The 27,605-nt window shown below is 40.3% G+C and overlaps 1 protein-coding gene across 1 annotated transcript in view; it reads right to left on the reverse strand.

Annotated features, from left to right (window-relative positions):
• The window catches only part of loxl1 (lysyl oxidase-like 1), a 71,798-nt gene that overhangs the window by 619 nt on the left and 43,574 nt on the right, over positions 1-27,605 (reverse strand). The window contains exons 4-7 of the mRNA XM_061964468.2: positions 19,614-19,770; positions 14,396-14,491; positions 14,124-14,239; positions 1-159 (exon numbers count right to left, since the gene is read on the reverse strand). The exon at positions 1-159 is cut by the window's left edge and continues 619 nt beyond it. Of these exons, the coding sequence (XP_061820452.2) occupies positions 153-159; positions 14,124-14,239; positions 14,396-14,491; positions 19,614-19,770 (376 nt within the window). The 3' untranslated portion in view covers positions 1-152. The remainder of the gene's footprint in view (positions 160-14,123; positions 14,240-14,395; positions 14,492-19,613; positions 19,771-27,605) is intronic.

Here is a 27,605-nt window from a genome sequence, read left to right on the forward strand (position 1 = left end):
GTGGGAATGTAAAACAGCACAATAAAACACAACAACAACAACAACAACAAAAGACAAACAAACAACTTGAGTGAGCCATGGAGTTCCGTTCACATTCCAATGAAGAGCACTCAGGATCACCTCGTGTGGTTAGTCGCTCTTCCAGTGCTTGATCAAGACCTGCAACACAAACAGTACAATAATATTAGTGGTGTTGTGGCCCAAAAAAGTCCAGTTTATTATTATTCATTTGTTTTAAATTTTTTGCCACTCATTAAATTATTTCTTTTTCACTTTTTAGAGAAATTATTACAAGGCGCACTGCCGATGAGCGTGTCTAGTGAGGTCTATTTTCACACAAAAGGTGCACCGGATTATAGGGCGCATTAAAGGAGTCATATTATTATTATTTTTTTTTTTCTAAATGTAAAACACTTCCTTGTGGTCTACATAACATGTAATGGTGGCTCTTTGGTCAAAATGTTGCACAGATGATGTTATACAGATCATCTTCAAGCCGCTTTCTGACAGTCGCTTCAGGATGCGCCGTTTTGTGGGCGGTCTTATTTACGTGGCTCACCTTCGGCAGCGTCTTTACCCTGTCATCTTTTGTCGTAGCGGTGTAGCGTGCAAGGACGGAGGTGCAAGAATAATAATAACGCTGGAAATGTGTCCCGTGAAAAACCGTCCGACCGGTACTCTCTAATAACTAAAGTTCCTTGGGTGAATAATGTAAACTCACTATACCGGTATGTTTTAGCGCTTTCATGGCGAGTTTACTGACAGATATAAGTACAAACTTTACACTACTTTATATTAGAAATGGCAACAGCGGAGGATGAATGTCCCATAACAAGAAGATAGAGAAAAAGAAGAAGCTTATCAGCTACAAATTTTCAGGACTTATGCAGATCCCAAATACGGATCAGCAGGTACCAGAAGGTATGCAAAGTTTTTCTTGCATAATATTGCGAAACAAAACACCAGATAATATGTCTTACCTTATACACACACCATAATAATACTCGAGGCACAGTACAATCCATCAAGCGGTGCGGCTTCATAGCTTACCAAAGTCGTAGTAAAATATTTTGATGGATTTTTGAGTGCCGTGTGTAATGTTCCATATTCTCAATGGAACACATCAAATTTTTGTGTTGTTTACTTGAGTCATATTGCAGTCTACACGTATCTCGTATGTGTGACTGCCATCTACTGGTCACACTTATCATTTCATCATGTACCAAATAAAATAGCTTCGAGGTCGGTAAGCACAACCAAAATTATTCCGTATATTAGGCGCCCCGGGTTACAAGGCGCACTGTCGAGTTTTTTGAGAAAATGAAAGGATTTTAAGTGCGCCTTATAGTCGGAAAAATACGGTACATTCATATCGTTTTACCAGCCCAGCCCTAAAAAAAGCAGCAATTAAAGCATTTATCATTTATCATAGCATTTATCGAGGTAAAACTGCTAGTTTTGCTGTGCCGCTCGCAATTCCGAACTAGATGATGGATTATTGTTTGGGATCTCAGCAAGAAGATTGGGGCGTTTTGCTGATATCGCGTACAAGGTTGCAAATTTCCAAGGTCGCTCTCGTGCATATCTTCAGTGACATTTGATAATTAACTTTTTTTTACTGATTTGATGGGTAATTGGTGACATGAATATTCATAATGTGAAATCACGCAAATAATTGGAAACACATGGTGTGCAATAGCGTGGACGTGAGTACGATATAGATGGGCTTGATTTAAGTGGATCGTTTGGCGTCAAGTAAGTGTTCAGACCGTCATAATGGAGGTCACGCCCCCGACATCTGCTTTTTTTAATTTTTGGATCTCATTTGCTTACAAAGCGAGCCATTATAACCACTTTCCTTTCTTTAAATGCTAGGGCTTGCATATTCCCAACTTTGCATGCGCTATCTTCTACGCTCGCTAATAGAGCTTGAGGAAAGTTCAACACCTCTGCATCTTCTCTTCCGATGGAAAATGTGAAAAGTTTCAGAGCCCATTAATCTTAATTGAAGAACGAGAACATCGTTTGTTAAATCATCAAATGGTTTGGCCGAGAAGCCATTAAGTACGCTAATAAGTCGTAAGTAATTTGATACACTTTGATGCTCTTCACAGAGCTGCATTAAGGAGAACTGCTATTCTGTACGGTGATTCACTATGACGTGGAACCTCCTTTACAGGCCACTACATTAGGTACACCTCCAATATCAAAATATGCATCGACATTAATCCTGTCAATCCGCCTGTTTTTCCCGGGAAACTCACATATTTTGCCCTACTTTCCCCATATATTCATAACTTCATTGAAAAAAACCCAACAATCTCAATTTGTTATAGCAACACCGTGGGTTGATAATAGTCTCCTAATGTAAAACAGAAATTTCCCATGTTTTTAAATGCAACTGCCATGAAGGTATAATTCATACTTCATACATTCATGTCAGTGACGTGCGGTCACTAGAGGCGGTGAGGTGGGGCCTCACCTGCCATCATGGAAAGAAAAAAAATGTAAAAAGAAAAAAAATTAATTAAATTGTTATATGTATTCAGTGATTATACTATAAAGTTATTTTCCATTTAACTTCACCAGTTTTCGATTATTTTTATTCAAAATCGCTGAATTTTCACATTTGCCGTTCAAATACTGAGAAGAGACGGTGCGGTGATCAGCAGCCAGTTGAGGCACGTCACTCAATTGTGCCTCAACATGGATTGCGGACTCAGCTAACTGCTGGCCTGCTGTGCAGTGAGACCGTATTGCTATATGAATTATATTATACATTTCCATAGTTTAGTTAGCTGAGGTATATAATGTACAGTGTATTTTGTCAACAACTGTATGTGTGTAACGTATTTCTTGTGCTGAGCAATCATAAAACTGCTGCGAAGACGCACTGTGTGAGGCTCGCAGTAATCCCGCCTCCTGGTGCCGGTTAATGCACCCCCGCGCTGAGTGCACACCCCGACGGGAGCGCCACACCAACCAAAGCCCACACCCAAACCCTCCACGTGCAAGACCGAATCCACCTAAAAAAAGTCACTTAACAAGAAGCCAAAAAGTGCAAAAACCACAATGCTCGTGCCGGAGGAGCCGTGAACGACTGCAGGGACACAACATTAGGTACACCTGCAGACTGCAGCACGGATTTCATATTTCAATCATTCACAACTCCTCCAACACGAACACCGCACGTTCCCACACTTATAAGTAAAGTATACCATAATAATGTTTTTTTTATTAAATGTGCTTTTTTGTGTGCTACAGTTTGTATGTGTAAAGTTAAAGTTAAGTTAAAGTACCAATGATTGTCTCACACACACACACTAGGTGTGGTGAGATTTGTCCTCTGCATTTGACCCATCCCCTTGATCACCCCCTGGGAGGTGAGGGGAGCAGTGGGCAGCAGCGGCGCCGCGCCCGGGAATAATTTTTGGTGATTTAACCCCCAATTCCAACCCTTGATGCTGAGTGCCAAGCAGGGAAGAATGCTGGTATGAGCTTTTAAACATAACCCGTTAACTGCTGCCAATCAAATGGTGAATAAAATACTCTTTAGGGTTTATATGATTGTAAATCTGACTGTGATGAAGTCAGTGCCTCACCAGTCATGAACCTCACCGCACGTCACTGATTCATGTTTGATATATTTTTTTATGTTTGCAAGTTATTTCATCTGCACTATTGTGCTGCAAAAATAATCTTTAAAATAGTAATTGTACAATATTTTGAAATGATGTATTACATATTTGATCGATTTATAAAAGTGCAAAATATAAGATAGGACAAATGATAGTATCACATAACAAAAAAAAGAGACCTTAATCAATATGAATAAATACATGCTGTGCATTTTATACTATATGTAATATAAAAATAATTGTAACACTTTAGTATGGGTTTACATATTTACCATTAAGGGTTAGGGTTAGGGTTAGGGTTACTAATAAGCAATTATTTTGAGGTTATTGAGGGAAGACTCTTAGTTAATGGCTTACTGGTTGTATAATAGAATAAGGCATTAATAAGTACTTAATAATGACTAATTAAGAGCCAATATGTTACTAATTCGCATGTTAATAAGCAACTAATTAATGGTGAATATGTGTTCCCCATACTAAAGTGTTACCAAAAAAATATATATTGCATACAGTATCACCATGTATTATTTGGTATGTAAAGGATAATATAAGCATTTCAAAACAGATTACATATAACGTCATTTCTGGTTGTACAATATTTAATCAAATCTATTATTAATCTACCTGCTAATTTACTGTTAATGCATACTTGCCAACCCTCCCGATTTTTCCGGGAGACTCCCGATTTTCACCCGGAAAACAATATTAAGGGCGTGACGTGATGGCACTGCCTTTAGCGTCCTCTACAACCTGTTGACGCGTCCGCTTTTTCACCAAACAAACAGCGTGCCGGCCCCGTCACATGTTGTATGCGGCTTTTACACACGAAAGTGAATGCAAGACATTCTTGGTCAACAGCCATACAGGTCACACTGAGGGTGGCCGTATAAACAACTTTAACACTGTTACAAATATGCGCCACACTGTGAATCCACACCAAACAAGAATGACAAACAGATTTCGGGAGAACATCCGCACCGTAACACAACATAAACACAACAGAACAAATACCCAGAACCCCTTGCATCCCTAACTCTTCCGGGCTACAATATACACCCCCGCTACCACCAAACTCCCCCCCACGTCAAACCCCCTGTTCCCTATCTCCCAAATTCGAAGGTCTCAAGGTTGGCAAGTATGTGTTAATGTATGGTTGTTACATGGTTCTATCTACACTTCTGTTCAAATGTAATAATCACTTATTCTTCTGTTTTTTTGGATACTTTAAATGAGTTTTTACTACTAATTAGGGTTTTGCTCCAATAACAAGTACCGTACATTTTTCGCCGGCGGCAATAATACAAATAATAATAAAACATTAAAAAAAAAAGAGAGGGTGTTTTATTGTTTGTGCTATGACACCATCTTTTGGACGAGTTCACTCACTGCAGGGTCCTTCCATTTACCGGTTGTGGGTTTTTTTTTCAACCGAAGTGTCGTTCAGTCTTCTTGGCGTCCTTTGTGTTTCTACTTGTATGGGTTCTTCATTCATCACTCCAAGCATCGTTTGTAACTTTTACGATATAAATAAAGATGTTATACTTACTAAACAGTCCCATGTGTGATGTATGTAGGAGTGTTTCTAATGCACATTTGAATGCGCTATCATAATATGCTAACACGTTTACATTAGTATTATTAACTGACATCTGCATTATTTTTGTGTTGTTTTAGTTTTACAAATTCCTCAGTAAATTCACCAAAAGGTCACTGTGGAGGGAGGCATAGTCTGCGGGCCAGCCGCGGAGCTCGGTGTGTAAGGACCGGCCTCAAAGTCAGTGGCAGGTGAGTAGATTGCCCATCTGGGGCTTGTTATCTAATCACCTGTCACCCTTATTAGCAGCAGCCGGGACGAGAGATGTGGTTGGAGTGGCTGGTGAGCGCATGCATGAGGCTGAGAGACATTTCGCTGGAAAGCAAGACCCTACCGCTATATGGAAATAAAATACTTGTTACCCAGACTACCGGGCCCACGAGAACATCTTTGTGGTCAGAAGAGCCCACAGGAGGACAACCTCCACAGTCACCGTGGAGTTATTAAGTCTGTTTAGCTGATTGGTGAGCAAGCTTCCGCAGCTAGTGGGTCCACGATGACTTCTGTTTTGTTTGATCAGCCATTTTACAGACACCGTTTGGAAACAATTAAGGTAAATACATAAACATTTACAGAATCTTACTTTGTAAATAAAACATTTCGTAACATGCTTGTCCGGTGCGGCTAATATATGGAAAAATATTTTTTTTCTTCTAAAATTTAGTGAGTCCGTCTTATATCCCGATGTGCTCTATAGTCTGGAAAATACAGTAGTTTCAGGGTCAGTTCTGGTCATACCAATGCTGATGTTGATACTTAACATTTTCAACATCATTGGATTTTGAGAACACTTATAATAAGACAAAAACTCAGTATGGCAGAGTAACAATATCAATAAATAGTTTTCCTATTATCGGCTCTGATTTAAATCCTTTGGTTTTCACCTTTAAACTCCCCCTGTGCCTAGGGACTTATTTTATGAGTTTGTCCACAATAACAACACAGACAAAAGTTTTTTTTGACAATAAAAAATAACGATCGGACCATACACTGACACCATAGTGGTTTTCCGACTTTTTGAAGTTCCTATAACCTTTTTAGTCCCCGGGCCGTTTTTCGTTGTGTTCCGAAATACGGGAACTAGGGACTACGGCCCTCAGATCCTATAACCATTTTAGCTCATACTCTGAGGCAGGGTTTAAACTGAGTCCTATAGGAAGTATAATACGTAGGTATTTGGTGATTGGTTGACCTGACGAGCTACGCCCCACAGAGTTGTTTATGAGATCACAACAGCAACAGGAAAAATGGACACAGCCAGCGATAAATGGACCGACGAGGAGGTCGAAGCTCTCCTTGCCACCTATTCCCAAGAGGAGATTCAGTGAGGGTTTCTATGGACGGGTTGTTGGTTGTTTTGCAGTGGCGGGTGAGGTGCTAAATTAGTACGTCACGGGTCGCAGGCGGATATGCGTCACACGTGTTTCTTACCAAGGTCCCCGGTATCCCCAGCCATGTGTGAACGTGAAAAGGAAAAGTCCCAATGGGGAAGGGTAGTTCCTATAACTGAACTCGAGTGTGGTAGTTCTTAAAACTGCGTCCTAAGAACTATCCATCCATCCATCCATCCATTTTCTACCGCTTGTCCCTTTCGGGGTCGCGGGGGTCGCTGGAGCCTATCTCAGCTGCATTCGGGCGGAAGGCGGGGTACAACCTGGACAAGTCGCCACCTCATCGCAGGGCCAACACAGATAGACAGACAACATTCACACTCACATTCACACACTAGTGCCAATTTAGTGTTGCCAATCAACCTATCCCCAGGTCATACTTGCCAACCTTGAGACCTCCGATTTTGGGGGGTGAGGGGTGGGGGGCGTGGTCGGGTTGGGGCGGGGGCGTGGTTGGGGGCGGGGCTAGGAGGGGAGGAGTATATTTACAGCTAGAATTCACCATATATATAATAAATACTTGACTTTCAGTGAATTCTAGCTATATATATATTTATTTTATTATATATATATATATATATATATATATATATATGTATATATATATATATATATATTAGAGATGCGCGGTTTGCGGGCACAACCGCGGAGTCCGCGGATTATCCGCGGATCGGGCAGATGAAATTAAAAAAAATTAGATTTTATCCGCGGGTCAGGTCGGGTCGGGTGGTTCAAATTATTAAAAAAAATTAGATTTTAAATAGATTCAGGCGGGTGGCAGTTAAACCAATTCGGAAATATATATACATAGTTAAATGTTGTTACCCACATACAGCATATGCCACAACAGAAGAAAAAAAAAAAAAGAGATGGACACTTTTACGGAGCGGAGAAGGGACGCCTCGCCGGGGTCCGGGACCGAGGCACCTTCCCCCGAGAGGGCCCCACCGGGAGCCGTAGCTGAGGCGATCCGCGAGAAGGGCCCGACGCACGTCCAGGGTCACACCGCGCCCACCGCACCGACACCCCGCCTCGTCCGCCTTCGCCGCGGCCAGCGTCACGCGCAGCAGGTAAGCAGCTTACCTGCCCGCCACCCCCGTGGCCGGGGGATCGTAACAGGGGTCACTCCGCGCGCTCCGCCCGCGCAGCTTACCTGCCCGCCACCCCTGTTGCCGGGGGCGCGTAACAGGGGTCACTCCGCGCGCAGTGCGCTCACGAAAGGGGTGGGGCTCACCCTGGTTGATATAGACAGCAGGACGGTGGCCATGGAAGTTGGAACCCGCTAAGGAGTGTGTAACAACCCACCTGCCGAATCAACTAGCCCTGAAAATGGATGGCGCTGGAGCGTCGGGCCCATATACCCGGCCGTCGCCGGCAGCGAGACGCGCTTGGAGGTGCGCTCAGCGCGGCTCCCATATGATTGCGCACTGGTGTGCGTCTGGGTTGTGACAGCGTGGCACGCGAATGTCTGTGCTGCATTGGATCAGTCTCCTTTCTTTAACAGGCAAAAGCTTTATAACCTCACTAATGCCTTGCATCGTCTATATTAGATATATAACAACGGGCGGGTGCGGGCGGATGGCGGGCGGATGCGGTTCTGATCAAATGTTAGATCGGGTGGATTGCGGATGGTTGACGACTTTCTGATGCGGTTGCGGATGAAATAATTGCCTATCCGCGCATCTCTAATATATATACCTGTATATATAAATAAAATAAATACTTGAATTTCAGTGTTCATTTATTTACAGTGTTGGGACTAACGCGCTACAAAGTAACGCCGTTAGTTTCGGCGGTAACTAGTAATCTAACGCGTTATTTTTTATATACAGTAACTCAGTTACCGTTACTATATGATGCGTTACTGCGTTATTTTACGTTATTTTTTATGTAGTATCGGCTAGAAACTGAGGATCTGATCGTGTTTTATTGCAGCGAAGCAATGATATGCTTCTGATTCTTCCTCTGCGCTCTCTGTGTGTGTGTGTGTCAGGGTGTGGGGAGGGGAGAGGAGGGGGGTGCGCAATACAACGTAAACCGTTGGCCAACAAAAAAGTAACCACAGAACACTATACGGTATAGTGTTCTGTGGTTACTTTTTGGTTGGCCAAGCAGACGTGACGACAGGCTGTCCTCACTCAGGTCCGCACAGACCTGGAGGGGCGTGCCTTGAGTCCGGCTGGAAATCGGGAGAAATTTGGGAGAATGGTTGTCCCGGGGAGAGGCACTGAAATTCGGGGGGGTTGGCAAGTATGAGATATTCTCAGTTCTTTTCTTTTGTCGAGCACAAAGAAAAGAACATTTTAGTTAAATGTAAGTTGTGTCTTGGATCAATTATCCCGTCTACTGTCCAAAACAACAATTCAAATCTGCCTGGTTAGGCTCTGTGTATGTCACGTGTGCCTTCCTTAGGTGAAGCCAGCTTTACAGCTATGTTGTTGATTGATTGATTGAAACTTTTATTAGTAGATTGCACAGTACAGTACATATTCCATACAATTGACCACTAAATGGTAACACCCCAATAAGTTTTTCAACTTGTTTAAGTCGGGGTCCACTGATTCATGATACAGGGGGGGGGGGGGGGGGTTAGCTTTGGTTGGTATCAACACTTCAGTCATCAACAATCAGCATCAACAATTGCATCATCAGAGAAATGGACATTGGAACAGTGTAGGACTGACTTGGTAGGATATGTATAGCAAGTAGTGGACACAGAGAGAGAGATCAGAAAGTATAAGAAAAAATGTCTACATTTGATTATTTACAATCCGAAGAGGTATTATGTGGAAGGGAGGGTGTTAGTTTAGGGTTGTAGTTGCCTGGAGGTGTTCTTTTAGTGCGGTTTTGAAGGAGGATAGAGATGCCCTTTATTTTACACCTGTTGGGAGTGCATTCCATATTGAAGTGGCATAGAAAGAGAATGAGTTAAGACCTTTGTTAGTTTGGAATCTGGGTTTAACGTGGTTAGTGTTAGTGTTAGTGTTATTATGCTGTTTGTTACTTATGTATGTTATGTTGCAGCTATTTAACATAGTTTTGTCAATTTGTTCTGGCCTGAAACAAATTGGCCCTTTGAAACATATCTTTGTCTTTGTGTGTTGTATGTAGAGCACATTGCTTAGCAGAGTTCAGTGATGCAAATGTATGTCAAGTTGATCAACAGATTGTATTATTCTCCAGTGCAATAACAGTACTGACATGAAGGCTAAAAGGGCATTAATGGGAGCTTTAAAAAAAAAAAGTAGAAGAAGTAACTAAATAGTTACTTTTCACAGTAACGCATTACTTTTTGGTGTAAGTAACTGAGTTAGTAACAGAGTTACTTTTGAAATAAAGTAACTAGTAACTGTAACTAGTTACTGGTTTTCAGTAACTAACCCAACACTGTTTATTTACACATATACACACACATAACACTCATCTACTCATTGTTGAGTTAAGGGTTGAATTGTCCATCCTTGTTCTATTCTCTGTCACTATTTTTCTAACCATGCTTAACACCCTTTCGCAGGTACCCAGAAAGGTTTCGAGTACCACCAAAAAAACTGAATCTCTGAAGACAGTATAAAAATCTGTGTTAAAGGTGTACAAATACTGTTTCTATAATAAGCATGCTATTTTTTTTTTTACAAATGAGGGTTAAGAGTTCAGTACTAAAAAAAAAAAAAAAGAATGTGGCTTGAGTACAGTTTTTTAATTGTGCTGCTGCATTTTTTGGTTGGGTTGTTTATTTATTTTGAGTAACTTTTATACATTTCTAAAACGGGAATAATGTAATAGTGATCTATGTTTGTCTGTTGCCATCTCCTGGTGAATGTTGGCTATAGCTACTGGGGTTACTTTTTGGTTGGCCAACGATTTACGTGGTGTTGCGCACCTGACGTCACTCAGGTCCGCATGGAGCTGGAGGGGGCGTGGCTTCCAGCTCTGCCTGAATTTCGGGAGATTTTCGGGAGAAAATTTGTCCTGGGAGGTTTTAGGGAGAGGCGCTGAATTTGGGGAGTCTCCCGGAAAATCCGGGAGGGTTGGCAAGTATGCCCCAGGTGCATGTCTTTGGAGGTGGGAGGAAACCGAAGTACCCGGAGGGAACCCACGCAGTCACGGGGAGAACATGCAAACTCCACACAGAAAGATCCCGAGCCCGGGATTGAACTCAAGATCTTTGTATTGTGAGGCACATGCACTAACCCCTGATCCACCGTGCTGCCCTGTCCTGAGAACTAGTATATGCGAATCTGGCTTATACTTTGGTATTGTATTTGGTAATATTTATTGGTATTGTTAGTGTAGATATTTGTATCGATCCGTCCACCTCTCCTTACATTCGAGTTAGCATATCCTTCAAAGGTGTGGTGTAACATATTTAGCTATTCCTCGTCCTCAAGTGATAACGTTACTTGTAGAGATGTCGATAAATGCGTTAAAATGTGATATCGGAAATTATCGGTATCGTTTTTTTTTATTATCGGTATGGTTTTTTTTTAATATTTTTTTTTAAATTTTTTTTAATTTTTTTATTAAATCAACATAAAAAACACAAGATACACTTACAATTAGAGCACCAACCCAAAAAACCTTCCTCCCCCATTTACACTCATTCACACAAAAGGGTTGTTTCTTTCTGTTATTAATATTCTGGTTCCTACATTATATATCAATATATATCAATACAGTCTGCAAGGGATACAGTCCTTAAGCACACATGATTGTGCGTTTTGCTGGTCCACTAATAGTACTAACCTTTAACAGTTAATTTTACAAATTTTCATTAATTACTAGTTTCTATGTAACTGTTTTTATATTGTTTTACTTTCTTTTTTATTCAAGAAAATGTTTTTAATTTATTTATCTTATTTTATTTTATTAATTTTTTTTAAAAGTGCCTTATCTTCACCATACCTGGTTGTCCAAATTAGGCATAATAATGTGTTAATTCCACGACTGTATATATCGCTATCGGTTGGTATCGGTATCGGTAATTAAAGAGTTCGACAATATCGGAATATCATATATCGGCAAAAAGCCATTAACGGACATCCCTAGTCACTTGTAATAAATCTAGTTTTCTTGCCCAATGTCGGCGATAATTGCTGACTTAGAAGGGGCTTTTCACTGTGGAGGGACGTTAGCCGCTACATTGCATTGAGGATGTGCTCGTTTGCTTGTCACTGCCATATTTTCGGGACACAGCTAGAATGTGTCATCAACATTCATTATCACGATATCACAGTAGTGATATCCCTGCTCGGACCCAGACCACGCTGCCCTGCTCTTGCCCACAACCTCTTGCCAAGTTTAATGCACCCACTCGACATCTATTCCATAATTATCATCTCTTAAGACTGACAGAGTTCAATATTTATCACAATGCTTGTCTAACCTATCAAGTCATTCACAGGCTGAATCTTAGGCTCTGTAGCTTGGTTCCTATCTATCATCCCCAGCATGCCCACAACACTCGTAACTGAGATCTGATATCAGGTAAACATCGTCTACTGGCTTGTACCGCTCCAAGTGTTGTATGCAGGGGACCAAAGATTTGGAACCGGCTTAATGAGAGCCTCAAGATGCTGTATCCATTCTCCAACTTCAAAAAGAAACTGAAAACTTACCTATTAACCACCTATTTCTAATGCCTCATGTGGGGTAGACTACTGTTGGGTTTTGCATGGTTGAATGAATGTATGTATGTATGTGTATGCTTGCTTTAGTACTGTTATCTTGTGTTTATCATATAGCGTTGTTTTTTTAATTTATTTTTTATTTTTGTGCTTGCCACCATGTTTCATCATTCCATGTATATACTGTCCTCTGGACCCCCTGTCAAAAACTTCTTCTAGCTTATTTGGGGGACCCTTTCACTTACCAACATCTTTAAATGATACTCACTTGCCTTCCCGGTAAGGTCTATTCAGGTGTACTGGAGAGGAAGCTACGCCGGATAGTCGAACCTCGGATTCAGGAGGGACAGTGTGGTTTTCTTCCTGGTCGTGGAACTGTGGCCTGGTCGTGGAACAGCTCTATACTCTCGGCAGGGTCCTTGAGGGTGCATGGGAGTTTGCCCAACCAGTCTACATGTGCTTTGTGAACTTGGAGAAGGCATTTTACCGTGTCCCTCGGGAGGTCCTGTGGGGAGTGCTCAGAGAGTACGGGGTATCGGACTGTCTGATTGTGGCAGTCCGCTCCCTGTATGATCAGTGTCAGAGCTTGGTCCGCATTGCCGGCAGTAAGTGGGACACGTTTCCAGTGAGGGTTGGACTCCACCAAGGCTGCCCTTTGTCACCGATTCTGTTCATAACTTTTATGGACAGAATTTCTAGGCGCAGTCAAGGCGTTGAGGGGATCCGGTTTGGTGGCTGCAGGATTAGGTCTCTGCTTTTTGCAGATGATGTGGTCCTGATGGCTTCATCTGGCCAGGATCTTCAGCTCTCACTGGATCGGTTCTCAGCCGAGTGTGAAGCGACTGGGATGGGAATCAGCACCTCCAAGTCCGAGTCCATGGTTCTCGCCCGGAAAAGGGTGGAGTGCCATCTCCGGGTTGGGGAGGAGACCCTGCCCCAAGTGGAGGAGTTCAAGTACTTAGGAGTCTTGTTCACGAGTGAGGGAAAAGTGGATCGTGAGATCGACAGGCGGATCGGTGCGGCATCTTCAGTAATGCGGACGCTGTATCGATCCGTTGTGGTGAAGAAGGAGCTGAGCCGGAAGGCAAAGCTCTCAGTTTACCGGTCGATCTACGTTCCCATCCTCACCTATAGTCATGAGCTTTGGTTATGACCGAAAGGACAAGATCACGGGTACAAGCGGCCGAAATGAGTTTCCTCCGCCGGGTGGCGGGGCTCTCCCTTAGAGATAGGATGAGAAGCTCTGTCATCCGGGGGGAGCTCAAAGTAAAGCCACTGCTCCTCCACATCGAGAAGAGCCAGATGAGGTGGTTCGGGCATTTGGTCAGGATGCCGCCCGAACGCCTCCCTCGGGAGGTGTTTAGGGCACGTCCGACCGGTAGGAGGCCACGGGGAAGACCCAGGACACGTTGGGAAGACTATGTCTCCCGGCTGGCCTGGGAACGCCTCGGGATCCCCCGGGAAGAGCTGGACAAAGTGGCTGGGGAGAGGAAAGTCTGGGCTTCCCTGCTTAGGCTGCTGCCCCCGCGACCCGACCTCGGATAAGCGGAAGAAGATGGATGGATGGATGGACTATTGTAATTGTTCTATGGTATTGTGAATAAATTTGAACTTAATAACTTAATTACAGCTCTATCGGGGGCCAAATGTATACTGTTTATATGGTACATCGTCTGTATTGTGCTGTTGAATTTCTATACAGTCAACGACGACCTCGATTGGGGACTGGATTTAGCCAAATAAAAAGACAAACTATTTCATAATACATTTCATAATGTGTCAGTGTATTGGTTTGTATGAACTTTGAAAAGAAATTGTCCTCAAAAGTACAAGCAATCCCAGAAATAAACACAACTTAATCCTCAGTGGGACTTACTGTGTTATCTCGCATTTGGTGGTTGTCACGAAGCGCCCTGTGTAGTGAATGTTACACCTGACCACGTTGTTGGTGAAATCCGACTCCATCACCAGGAATTTGGGGTTGACCTGGAGCTGAAAACAACACAGAATTGATATTCTTGGTCAGTTTTCAGTCCCCACTTACGCCATTATGAGCGATACGTAATAGCGCCACTGTTGCCAGTTTTATCAGAACCAGACAACGTGTTTCTCCCATCTCATGGTATGTAGAATCATCCAAGTACTTACCTTCAGTATGTAGTTTCCAGGCTGGATATCGGTGATATCGATCCATTGGCAGTCAATATCAGCGTTGTAAGTATCATAGCAGCCTGGGCTTAGACCCTGACAAAACACATATTGAGTAAAAGTCATTTGTAAGACTATTGATGTATTGGAATAGGGACTGTGTACATTTACTTCGGCTGACTTTACACTACAGGACACGGTTGAAGTGCAATTTTGGCCCAATTTCGATATGAGTCTCAGCAACATAAAGACATTATTATTATTGTTTGAATAGAATATGCCAAGATCGGAATTAAAACATAATGTGACTACAACACGCAAGCCTGCAAACATCAAAATACATGGTTATGACACACACACACACACACACACACACACACACACACACACACACACACACACACACACACACACACACACACACACACACACACACACACACACACACACACACACACACACACACACACACACACACTGTTTAGACAAACACACCCACTGTAAATCAAAGAAGACCCATGGTTAACCTGTAATCCATCCATCCATCCATTTTCTACTGCTTATTCCATATTAATATTAAAATGTTTTTGTTTGTTTTTCTACAAAAATTAAAATTTTACTGTCTTTTCTTTTTCATAATTTAGTTTGACAAAGCAAGTCCATTTTTTTTATTTTTTTTTTATTTTTTAAATGGCATTAAAACGGTAAATGAAATACGCAATCTAGATCGGATCCAGATTTAACTTGTTTTGAAGTTTGACTTTTGTCGAACTTCTTTTAACATTTGTTATTCAAATCAGATAATATTTGATGAGGATATTCTATTTTTCAACCAATTGTCACTTTTTTCAGTTGGACTTTTTAATACTGTACCTGGATTTAAAAAAATGGATACAAATCATAACCAAATAACACATTTGGTTTAGTTCAGGTAATGGTTACAGAATGGATTTTATTTTATATTTTAAATATGGATGAAAAAAATGTTTTAATTGTTTTTTATTAATATAGATGTTTATCATAATGTCTTGGGAAGAGCTTAAGATGAATAAATGACAAGTTATTAAATAAATGCATGCAATCCGAAACAAATCTGAAGTAAATAGCAAAAAAAAAATTGATGAAAATATTTAAAATGTATTGAAAAAAAGACATTATCGAGAGTAGTCTAGTTCAAATGTTGAAGTTAAAAATATAATTTGAATAATTTGTTTGTGTGCACAAAAGGGTGAACGTTGGTCAAATTGCACCCCGACAGCAGTGTTTCTCAAATAGTGGGTTGGGCCTTCTATAGGGGGTACAGTGAGCAGCAGGAGAGATTTTGCTAACTTTTGGCTACACTCTAGTATTAATGTTAGCATGATACTAGGGTATATGTTCTACCCAGTAGAAATAGTAAGTACACAGGAAAACATCCATACTTACTACCATTTCTCTTTAAAGGTAGTAAATACACAATGACACATGCATACTTACTAATATTACCCAGTATAAGAAGTAAGTACGCAGTAATACATATGCACTTACTATTAGTACTCAGTAGGAGTAGTTAGTACACAGACATAATTGTGTACTTATTACTCTTACTCAGTAAAAGTAGTAAGTACACAGGAACACATGTGTACTTACTACTATTAAAGTTAAAATCCAAACGATTGTCACACACACACTAGGTGTGGTAAAATCTGTCCTCTGCCTTTAACCCATCCCCATGTTCACCCCCTGGGAGGTGAGGGGAGCAGTGAGCAGCAGCAAGCGCCGCACTCGGGAATCATTTGGTGATTTACTCATTTGAAGTAGTAAGTACACAGAAACACTTGTGTACTTACTACTATTTCCCAGTAAAAGTAGTAAGTACACAAGAACACATGTGTACTTACTACTATTTCCCAGTAAAAGTAGTAAGTACACAAGATCACATGTGTACTTACTACTATTTCCCAGTAAAAGTAGTACGTACACAGGAACACATGAATAAATAAATATTATCCAGTTCATAATTAATTTGTAATTTGTAAATTACTATTACTTTATGTTTTTTCCTTAAGGGGTCATGACAGAAAATAATTGAGAAGCAGTCCCCTACAGTATTTTAAAAGCAAATTTTCCCTAGCAAATACATAACGTTGTATTTGTACTGTTATTGAACCTCAAGTTTTTACCTCACAAAGGGGACTTGAAAGCACATGTGTGTAAAATTATAAGTATAAGACGTACGTACGCAAGATCACATATGCAGTTACTATTAGTACTCAGCAGAAGTAGTAAGTACACAGACATAATTGTGTAATTAATACTATTACTCAGCAGAAGTAGTAAATACACAGGAACACATGTGTACTTACTACTATTTCCCAGTAAACATAGTAAGTACACAAGAACACATGTGTACTTACTACTATTTCTTAGTAAAAGTAGTAAGTACACTTGAACACATGCATACTTACTACCATTTCTCAGTAAAGGTAGTAAACACACAATAACACATGCGTACTTACTACTATTACCCAGTATAAGAAGTAAGTATGCACTTACTATTAGTACTCAGTAGAAGAAGTAACTACACAGACATAATTGTGTACTTATTACTCTTACTCAGTAAAAGTAGTACGTACACAGGAACCCATGTGTACTTACTACTATTACTTATAAAAGTAGTATGTACACAGGAACACATGTGTACGTACTACTATTACTTATTAGAAGTAGTAAGTACACAGAAACACTTGTATACGTAATACTATTACTCAGTAGAAGTAGTAAGCACACAGGAACACATGTGTACTTACAATGATTTCCCAGTAAAAATAATAACTACACAGGAACACATGTGTATTTACAACTATTTCTTAGTAAAAGTAGTAAGTACACAGAAACCCATGCATACTTAGTACCATTTCTCAGTAAAGGTAGTAAATACACAATAACACATGCATACTTACTACTATTACCCAGTATAATAAGTAAGTATGCACTTACTAGTACTCAGTAGAAGTAGTGACTACACAGACATAATTGTGTACTTATTACTCTTACTCAGTAAAAGTAGTACGTACACAGGAACCCATGTGTACTTACTACTATTACTTATAAAAGTAGTACGTACACAGGAACACATGTGTACTTACTACTATTACTTATTAGAAGTAGTAAGTACACATAAACACTTGTGTACTTAATACTATTACTCAGTAGAAGTAGTAAGTACACAGGAACACATGTGTACTTACAACGATTTCCCAGTAAAAATAGTAGGTACACATTTCTCAGTAAAGGTAGTAAATACACAATAACACATGCATACTTACTAATATTACCCAGCATAAGAAGTAAGTACGCAGGAACAGATATGCACTTACTCTTAGTACTCAGTAGAAGTAGTAAGTACACAGACATAATTGTGTACTGATTACTCTTACTCAGTAAAAGTAGTAAGTACACAGGAACACATGATTACTTACTACTATTACCGCTTAGAAGTAGTAAGTACACATAAACACTTGTGTACTTAATACTATTAGTCAGTAGAAGTAGTAAATACACGGGGACACATGTGTACTTACTGCTATTTCCCAGTAAAAGTAGTAAGTACACAGGAACACTTGTGTAATTACTACTATTTCTTAGTAAAAGTGAAAAGTACACAGGAACACATGCATAATTATTACCATTTATCAGTAAAGGTATTAAATACACAATAACACATGCATACTTACTACTATGACCCAATATAAGAAGTAAGTACACAGGAACACATGTTTACTTACTACTACTATTACACAGTAGAAGTAGTAAGTACACATGAACACATGTACTTACTACTATTTCCCAGTAAAAGTAGTAAGTACACAGGAACACTTGTGTACTTAATACTATTACTCAGTAGAAGTAGTAAGTACACATGAACACATGATTACTTACTACTATTACCGCTTAGAAGTAGTAAGTACACAGAAACACTTGTGTACTTAATACTGTTACTCAGTAGAAGTAGTAAATACACAGGAACATATGTGTACTTACTACTATTTCCCAGTAAAAGTGATAAGTAATAATAATAATAATAATAATAACTGGGATTTATATAGCGCTTTTCTAAGTACCCAAAGTCGCTTTACATGTAGAACCCATCAAACATTCACACCTGGTGGTGGTAAGCTACTTTCATAGCCACAGCTGCCCTGGGGTAGACTGACGGAAGCGTGGCTGCAATTTGCGCCAACGGCCCCTCCGACCACCACCTATCATTCATCATTCAATTCACCGGTGTGAGTGGCACCGGGGGCAAAGGGTGAAGTGTCCCGCCCAAGGACACAACGGCAGCGATTTTTGGATGGTAAGAGGCGGGGAGCGAACCTGCAACCCTCAGGTTTCTGGCACGGTTGCTCTACCCACTACGCCATGAACACATGCATATTTACTACCATTTATCAGTAAAGGTAGTAAATACACAATAACACATGCATACTTACTACTATGACCCAGTATAAGAAGTAAGTACACATAAACACATGTGTACTTTATACTACTACTCATTAGAAGTGGTAAGTACACATAAATACTTGTGTACTTAATACTATTACTCAGTAGAAGTAGTAAGTACACAGGAACACATGTGCACTTACTACTATTTACAAGGAAAAGTAGTAAGTACACAGGAACACTTGTGTGCTTAATACTATTACTCAGTAGAAGTAGTAAGTACACAGGAACACATACATAAATATTATCAAGTTCTCAATATTATTTTGTAATTTGTAAATTACTATTACTTTAATTGTTTTCCCTTAAGGGATCATGACATAAAATAATTGAGAAGCAGTCCCCGACAGTATTTTAATCGCTAATTTTCCCTAATAAATACACAACGTGGTTATTGAACCTCAAATTTTGACCCCACAAAGGGGACTAAAAAGCACAGATTTTGAGCAAGTTTGGTTAAAAAACAATCAACAATCAGAACGTCTTTGGAGGGGCACTTTGCAACTATCCATCCCATCCATCCATCCATTTTCTACCGCTTGTCCCTTTCGGGGTCACGGGGACTTTGCAACAAATTGCAGATAAGTCATTGACCATTTGTCTACTGATTTCAAAAGTGAGTATAAGTATTCCATCTGTGCTAGCAAATAGTTCTCAAATAATAATACATCAAAACAACCCATAGGGAGCGACACAGACATCAATTACAATAATGACACGATTTCTTCTGTCTTACCTGAGTTTGTGAGCTGCACGCGTAACGTTTCAAATGTCCAAAGTCGCACGTGGTGTCCTCCAGACAAAAACTGGCCTTGTGCCCCTCTGCCACTTTGCGACCCGAGCTGACCTCCAGCAGATCGTAGTGACTGAACTCATCCATACTGTGATAGTGCCTGGGGGGAAGGGGGGAGGGGGAGGGGGTGCATCAACAAAAAAAAAAAGAAGAAGAAAAAGAGCGGTCTCTTAGCAACAGGGCAAACAAACACTGTGGTTCATGTGAGCGAGTTAAGACTTTAAGCCTGTTCCAGCAAACTCTGCAATGTTGTTCAAACTGTATATTCAGCCCCATGAACTCATGTGTTAGTGTTTATGTGCGTAATGGCGTGCCGTGACTGCGCTCATGAACGGGATCTTTCACAACCCGGGGAGGCTAATTAATGACACATTGCTGATGGAGGACATTAACACGTTACCTACTGAATGGATGTTTTATCAGGTAGAGACGACGGACTTTTGCATGTGTGTGGGCTTGTGTGTCTCTGCAGGATTAACGTGCGTATGCTTGAGCGGCACTGTGTATTTGCATGGCGGCTGTTTGTGTGTATTTGCACAGCTTTGGCTGCGGAGGATAGCTGGGATGCACGTGGCGGCTGCTGACCATCTGAACTTGACAACAGTTGGATTTACCGCCCAAGCCCCCGTCTCTCTAGACCAGTGTTTTTCAAGCAGTGTGCCGTGGGATACAGTCTGAGAGATTATGTAATTTCACCTATTTGGGTTAAAAATATTTTTTGCAAACCAGTAGTTATAGTCTGCAAATGATGTGTTGTTGTTGAGTGTCGGTGCTGTCTAGAGCTCCGCAGAGTAACCGTGTAATACTCTTCATTATCAGTAGGTGGCAGCCGGTAGCTAATTGCTTTGTAGATGTCGGAAACAGCGGGAGGCAGGGTACAGGTAAAAAGGTGTCTAATGCTTAAACCAAAAAATAAACAAAAGGTGCGTGAACCTAAGAAAAGGCACTGAAGCTTAGGGAAGGCTATGCAGAACAAAACTAAAACGGAACTGGCTACAAAGTAAACAAAAAAAGAATGCTGGACGACAGCAAAGACTTACAGTGGAGCAAAGACGGCGTCCACAATGTACATCCGAACATGACATGACAATCGACAATGTCCCCACGAAGAAGGATAAAAACAACTGAACTGTTCCATCCATCCATCCATCTTCTTCCGCTTATCCAAGGTCGGGTCGCGGGGGCAGCAGCTTAAGCAGGGAAGCCCAGACTTCGCTCTCCCCAGCCACTTCGCCCAGCTCCTCCCGGGGGATCCCGAGGCGTTCCCAGGCCAGCCGGGAGACATAGTCTTCCCAACGTGTCCTGGGTCTTCCCCGTGGCCTCCTACCGGTCGGACGTGCCCTATACACCTCCCTAGGGAGGCACTCGGGTGGCATCCTGACCAGATGCCCGAACCACCTCATCTGGCTCCTCTCGATGTGGAGGAGCAGAGGTTTTACTTTGAGCTCCCCCCGGATGACAGAGCTTCTCACCCTATCTCTAAGGGAGAGCCCCGCCACCCGGCGGAGGAAACTCATTTCGGCCGCTTGTACCCGTGATCTTGTCCTTTCGGTCATAACCCAAAGCTCATGACCATAGGTGAGGATGGGAACGTAGATCGACCGGTAAATTGAGAGCTTTGCCTTCCGGCTCAGCTCCTTCTTCACCACAACGGATCGATACAGCGTCCGCATTACTGAAGACGCCGCACCTATCCGCCTGTCGATCTCACGATCCACTCTTCCCTCACTCGTAAACAAGACTCCGAGGTACTTGAACTCCTCCACTTGGGGCAAGATCTCCTCCCCAATCCGGAGATGGCACCCCACCCTCTTCCGGGCGAGATGCGGGAAATATCGCTCAAAGGAAGACATGAAACTGCTACAGGAAAATACCAAAAAAAGAGAAAAAGCCACCAAAATAGGAGCGCAAGACAAGAACTAAAACACTACACACAGGGAAACAGCAAAAAACTGAAAATAAGTCAGGGGGTGATGTGACAGGTCGTGACAGTACACCTACTTTGAGACAAGAGCTATAGTGATACATGCTTGGTTATGGTTAAAAGTCATATCCATATCCAAGTCATATCGACTTTTTACTGTCAACTGAGTTTCGTTTTTAATGATTTCTGCTGGTTGCGTGGTTTTTCAACGCAAAAAATGTGCCTTGGCTTGAAAAAAGGTTGAAAAACCCTGCTCTAGACCACAAGAGTATACTGTACATACAGGAGCAGCAGGGCATGCTAACATGCTAGGAATGTTGCAGTGCATGTTTCCATGGCCGATTACACTAGAGAAGGGATTGCTATAGCCCCATTCCTAGGGTGGATCTCACGTGAGAGGAATACCGTCGGCTGAAAATGATGGAAAGCGGCGCTCTGCATAGCGACTGACGCTGTGGTCAAAGTTGGAATTGCGACATAACACATTTTAGGATATTCAATACTCTACTACCGTCTGGCGGCTGAAGTGGATAGTGCACCCCTCTGCCCCTCAATTTGTCATGTTTCATGTGTCAGGAAAATCGGTAACAAATCCTCTTTCTACTGTATTATGGTGAAATTGTGCTGGGTTCTATCAATGCCAATGCATGCTAAAAAAATAATATTCCAAAATTGCCACAATTCTTAATGAGAAGTGCAAACATGATCTATCACAGGGGTGTCAAACGTACGGCCGAACAGGTTTTACCCGGCCCGCAGGTTGAGTTTGCTAAGTATGAAAATGAGCCGAATATTTTGAATGAAAGAAACTGCTGTTCTAAATGTGTCCACTAGATGTCGCAATAGCAATTCTTTGAATCTTTGTAGATTATACTACAAATGTAAAACAAATAAAAATAAACCACATTTTAGTGCACCAGTGAAAAATTATCAAACTACATAAATAACATCCTTTAATTTTATTTTGATATTATTTTTTATCTTTATAGATTGAAAATTGACACCAGCGGTAGACAATGGATGGATGAAGTTGACTGATGAACATTATCACATCATTTATTCAGAAAGTATAAATAACGACAAGTAAAGATAGAATACTATTAACCGCAACAGGTAATTGTAAAAAAAAACAACAACATTATGATTTGTACATTTTCAGAATGTGCTTGTTCTATTTTTAAACAAAGAAAGCAATCTGAAGTTGTCTTTTTTTTTTAAAGGTATCGTGCCGTGATTTTACCAGTCTGGCCCACTTGGGAGTAGATTGTTCTCCATATGGCCCCCCGAATCTAAAATGAGTTTGACACCCCTGATCTATCAAATTCAACTTGCCTCCCACTGACGTTGGTAATAAATCCGACAACTACCACTTGATGTACAAATTAAATCTGGGGCTATGCACCAACACATGGTATGTTTACATGTACTAACAAATGAATAATTGCATGAATTCAATTGAAATAATTTTTTTAAAACACAGTCAAAAACTTTAATTAGGTTTATGACTTTTCAAAGATGGGAATAACATATCTATAAATTACCTAGATAAACCCCTAAATAGTTTGAAAAAAAGAGTGGGGTTGTGCCCACACATTCAATATAAAATGGCCGGAATATATACATAAAATATATACAATTTATTATATACATATATATATATATATATATATATATACATTCATGTACATGTATTTTTATTTTATTTTATAAATACTTTTTGGAGGTTACTTGTTCGGGGGGGGGGGGGGGGGGGAAACAAAAGGAACATTTGACATATGTTTAGATTTATTTCTGGACTTTATGTGTCAAAAATCCAATAAACAAATGTATAAAAAACTAAATAAACAAATGACGCCTCTGTTTCTATCACTTTACTTGAGGGACCTCGAACACACCACAGTGAATGTGCAATGAGATACGAAAATGAAACATAACTTTCTCCTATGTTACCACAGATAGATTGATTGTACTTGTATTTTCTTCCAAAATGTGTGTGGATGTTTGATGAAGGTTGAGTGAAGCATTCTGTGCAAGGTTTTCCGCTCTCCAGATGGAATGAACCATTCTGCGTTCATGACTGGGGATTTCGATAGTTTTGGACGTTCTCAGTTACATTCAATCAACTTTATTATTGAACTTTCATTGCAATATTTTTGTATCTTAACATTTATGATGTTTTATATAACTCAAATATTTAAATGACAGAAAAACACTTCTTTTGATGACTACTTTACAAAATCCCAGGGGCCCGCCTCTGCTTGGGGCACCAGTCCAACATCCCCACTTACCCCCCCCCACTTCGACACCACTGACTGTATAACCAGTAATTATAATCTGCAAATAAAAGTGCCGTTGCTGAGTGTCGGTGCTGTCTAGAGCTCGTCGAAGTAACCGTGTAATACTCTTTCATATCAGTAGGTGGCAGCAGGTAGCTAATTCCTTTGTCAACGTCATATCTAATGCTTAAAACTAAAATAAACAAAAGGCGAGTGCCCCTAAAAAAGGCATTGAAGCTTAGGGATGGCTAGGGAAAACGAAACTAAAACTGAACTGGCTACAAAGTAAACAAAAACAGAATGCTGGACGACAGCAAAGACTTACAGCGTGTGGAGCAGACGGCGTCCACAAAGTACATCCGTACATGACATGACAATCAACAATGTCCACACAAAGAAGGATAGCGTCCGCACAACTGAAATAGTCTAATAGCGCTCAAAGGAAGACATGAAACTGCTACAGGAAAATACCAACAAAACAGGAAAAGCCACCAAAATAGAAGCGCAAGACACTACACACAGGAAAACACCAAAAAACTCCAAATAAGTCACAGCTTGATGTGACGGGTCGTGACACTTACTTTGAGACAAGAGCTATAGTGATGCATGGTTGGTTATGGTTTGAATTCATATCCAACAATTGCAACAATGACTTTTTACTGTCAATATCAACTACCGAGTTTACATTTTTAATGTTTTCTGCTGGTGGTGTGCCTCTGCATTTTCTCAATGAACACAAATGTGCCTTGGCTCCAAAAAAGGTTGAAAAACACTTGTATAAGTCAGTGCCTTCTGGTGTTTACAAAGCGCACACTTAAGAAGCACTATATAACACATATATTTAATAAACATCTCATACAAATAACATTACGTAGAAGCAATAAAAGGCATGTTTATTTGAATGTAGCATAATTAAAGTAGGGCTGAGTTGTAAAGATCTTTGAGTCGCACAAACTGTGCAAATATCGCTTTTTATTACGGGAACGGTCGTTAAAGATTGGCCACTTTCCGCTTATGGAGCCACATTAGCATTGACCATTCCTGCACTCACTCTTTCCATGGCGACCAATTAGCAAACCCTGTTATCCCAGCACTATCAACAAATCATGGGTCAGATTAAATTCAAATACCCGCCTCCTTAATTCCCCCCCAACATTATTTGCAGTTTCATTTGTGAGGCATTGGCGGAATTCATTCCAGTGCATGTATGTCAGGGGTGTCTAAATTGCGGCCCGCAAGTAATTTTTTTAACGGCCCCACGGCACATTTTAAAAATTAGATTGAAAAAAATTTAAAACATAAAAAGTGGTATAAAAGGGCAAACAGGTGAAATTTAACAAGAAAATGGTGCAATGTTTACTCTAATAACGCAAAGCTGCAATGCAGGCTGTTTCTTTCTTAAAAAAAAAAAAAAAAAGAATCAAAACCAATGTCATTATGAATTATTGACCTATTCAAGGCTCCAATTACGTCACATTAAATACAAACCCCGTTTCCATATGAGTTGGGGAATTGTGTTAGATGTAAATATAAACGGAATACAATCATTTGCAAATCATTTTCAACCCATATTCACTTGAATATGCTACAAAGACAACATATTTGATGTTCAAACTGATAAACATTTTTTTGTTGTTGCAAATAATCATTAACTTTAGAATTTGATGCCAGCAACACGTGACAAAGAAGTTGGGAAAGGTGGCAATAAATACTGATAAAGTTGAGGAATGCTCATCAAACACTTATTTGGAACATCCCACAGGTGTGCAGGCTAATTGGGAACAGGTGGGTGCCATGATTGGGTATTAAAAACAGCTTCCCAAAAAAATGCTCAGTCTTTCACAAGAAAGGATGGGGCGAGGTACACCCCTTTGTCCAAAACTGCAGGAGCAAATAGTCAAACAGTTTAAGAACAACGTTTCTCAAAGTGCAATTGCAAGAAATTTAGGGATATCAACATCTACGGTCCATAATATCATCAAAAGGTTCAGATAATCTGGAGAAATCACTCCACGTAAGCGGCATGGCCGGAAACCAACATTGAATGACCGTGACCTCCGATCCCTCAGACGGCACTGTATCAAAAACCGACATCAATCTCTAAAGGATATCACCACATGGGCTCAGGAACACTTCAGAAAACCACTGTCACTAAATACAGTTTGTCGCTACATCTGTAAGTGCAAGTTAAAGCTCTACTATGCAAAGCAAAAGCCATTTATCAACAACATCCAGAAACACCGCCGGCTTCTCTGGGCCCGAGATCATCTAAGATGGACTCATGCAAAGTGGAAAATTGTTCTGTGGTCTGACGAGTCCAGATTTCAAATTGTTTTTGGAAATATTCGACATCGTGTCATCCGGACCAAAGGGGAAGCAAACCATCCAGACTGTTATCGACGCAAAGTTCAAAAGCCAGCATCAATGATGGTATTGGGGTGCATTAGTGCCCAAGGCATGGGTAACTAACACATCTGTGAAGGCACCATTAATGCTGAAAGGTACATACAGGTTTTGGAACAACATATGCTGCCATCTAAGCGCCGTCTTTTTCATGGACGCCCCTGCTTATTTCAGCAAGACAATGCCAAGCCACATTCAGCACGTGTTACAACAGCGTGGCTTCGTAAAAAAAGAGTGCGGGTACTTTCCTGGCCCGCCTGCAGTCCAGACCTGTCTCCCATCGAAAATGTGTGGCGCATTATGAAGGGTAAAATACGACAGCGGAGACCCCGGACTGTTGAACGACTGAAGCTTTACATAAAGCAAGAATGGGAAAGAATTCCACTTTCAAAGCTTGAACAATTAGTTTCCTCAGTTCCTAATCATTTATTGAGTGTTGTTAAAAGAAACGTTGATGTAACACAGTGGTGAACATGCCCTTTCCCAACTACTTTGGCACGTGTTGCAGCCATGAAATTCTAAGTTAATTATTATTTGCAAAAAAAAAAAAATAAAGATTATGAGTTTGAACACCAAATATATTCTCTTTGTAGTGCATTCAATTGCATATGGATTGAAAATGATTTGCAAATCATTGTATTCCGTTTATATTTACATTAAACACAATTTCCCAACTCATATGGAAACAGGGTTTGTATTCCACTTTGAGATATTTTTGGGGAAAAATGTTGTATATTTTGTGTTTGCCATATAAAAAACTGAGCAGTTTTTTTTTTTTTTTTTAAAGAAGGGCCTAAAACGAACAAACAAAAAACATAAACAACAATAAAACTTATAATTGACGGATCGATCTGAAGTTGATCTCGAGATTATTGTGTTAAAAGTAAACAGTAAAAAAAAATTATAATTTATTTTTTAACTCTTTAATGGATCCCCAATTATTTTAGCGTGATTTGTTTTTAAGTGTCATTGTTCTAAAAATAATAATGGATTAAAATCAATGGTGTTATGAGTTATTGACCTTTTTAAGGCTCCAATTATTATATAATTTCAAATATTCCACTGAAAAAAATTATTGGGTGAAAATATTGCATATTTTGTGTTTTTTCCCATTAAAAAAAAAACAGGGTTTTCTTTGACAAAAAGAGTGTACAACTTAAATCTTTAAAAAACGTTATATTGACAGATAGACCTAATGTTGATCAAGAGATTTAAAACTTGAATAATAATAATACAAATAATAATACTGAATAATGACACACAGTTTATATTTTTTTGACCAAAACCTTTTGGGATCAAGTCTGAGTGGAGGCCTAAATGTATATTTTTTTA

Source organism: Nerophis lumbriciformis, linkage group LG06, assembly GCF_033978685.3.
Source record: "Nerophis lumbriciformis linkage group LG06, RoL_Nlum_v2.1, whole genome shotgun sequence".
In the NCBI taxonomy this organism is placed as follows: domain Eukaryota; kingdom Metazoa; phylum Chordata; class Actinopteri; order Syngnathiformes; family Syngnathidae; genus Nerophis; species Nerophis lumbriciformis.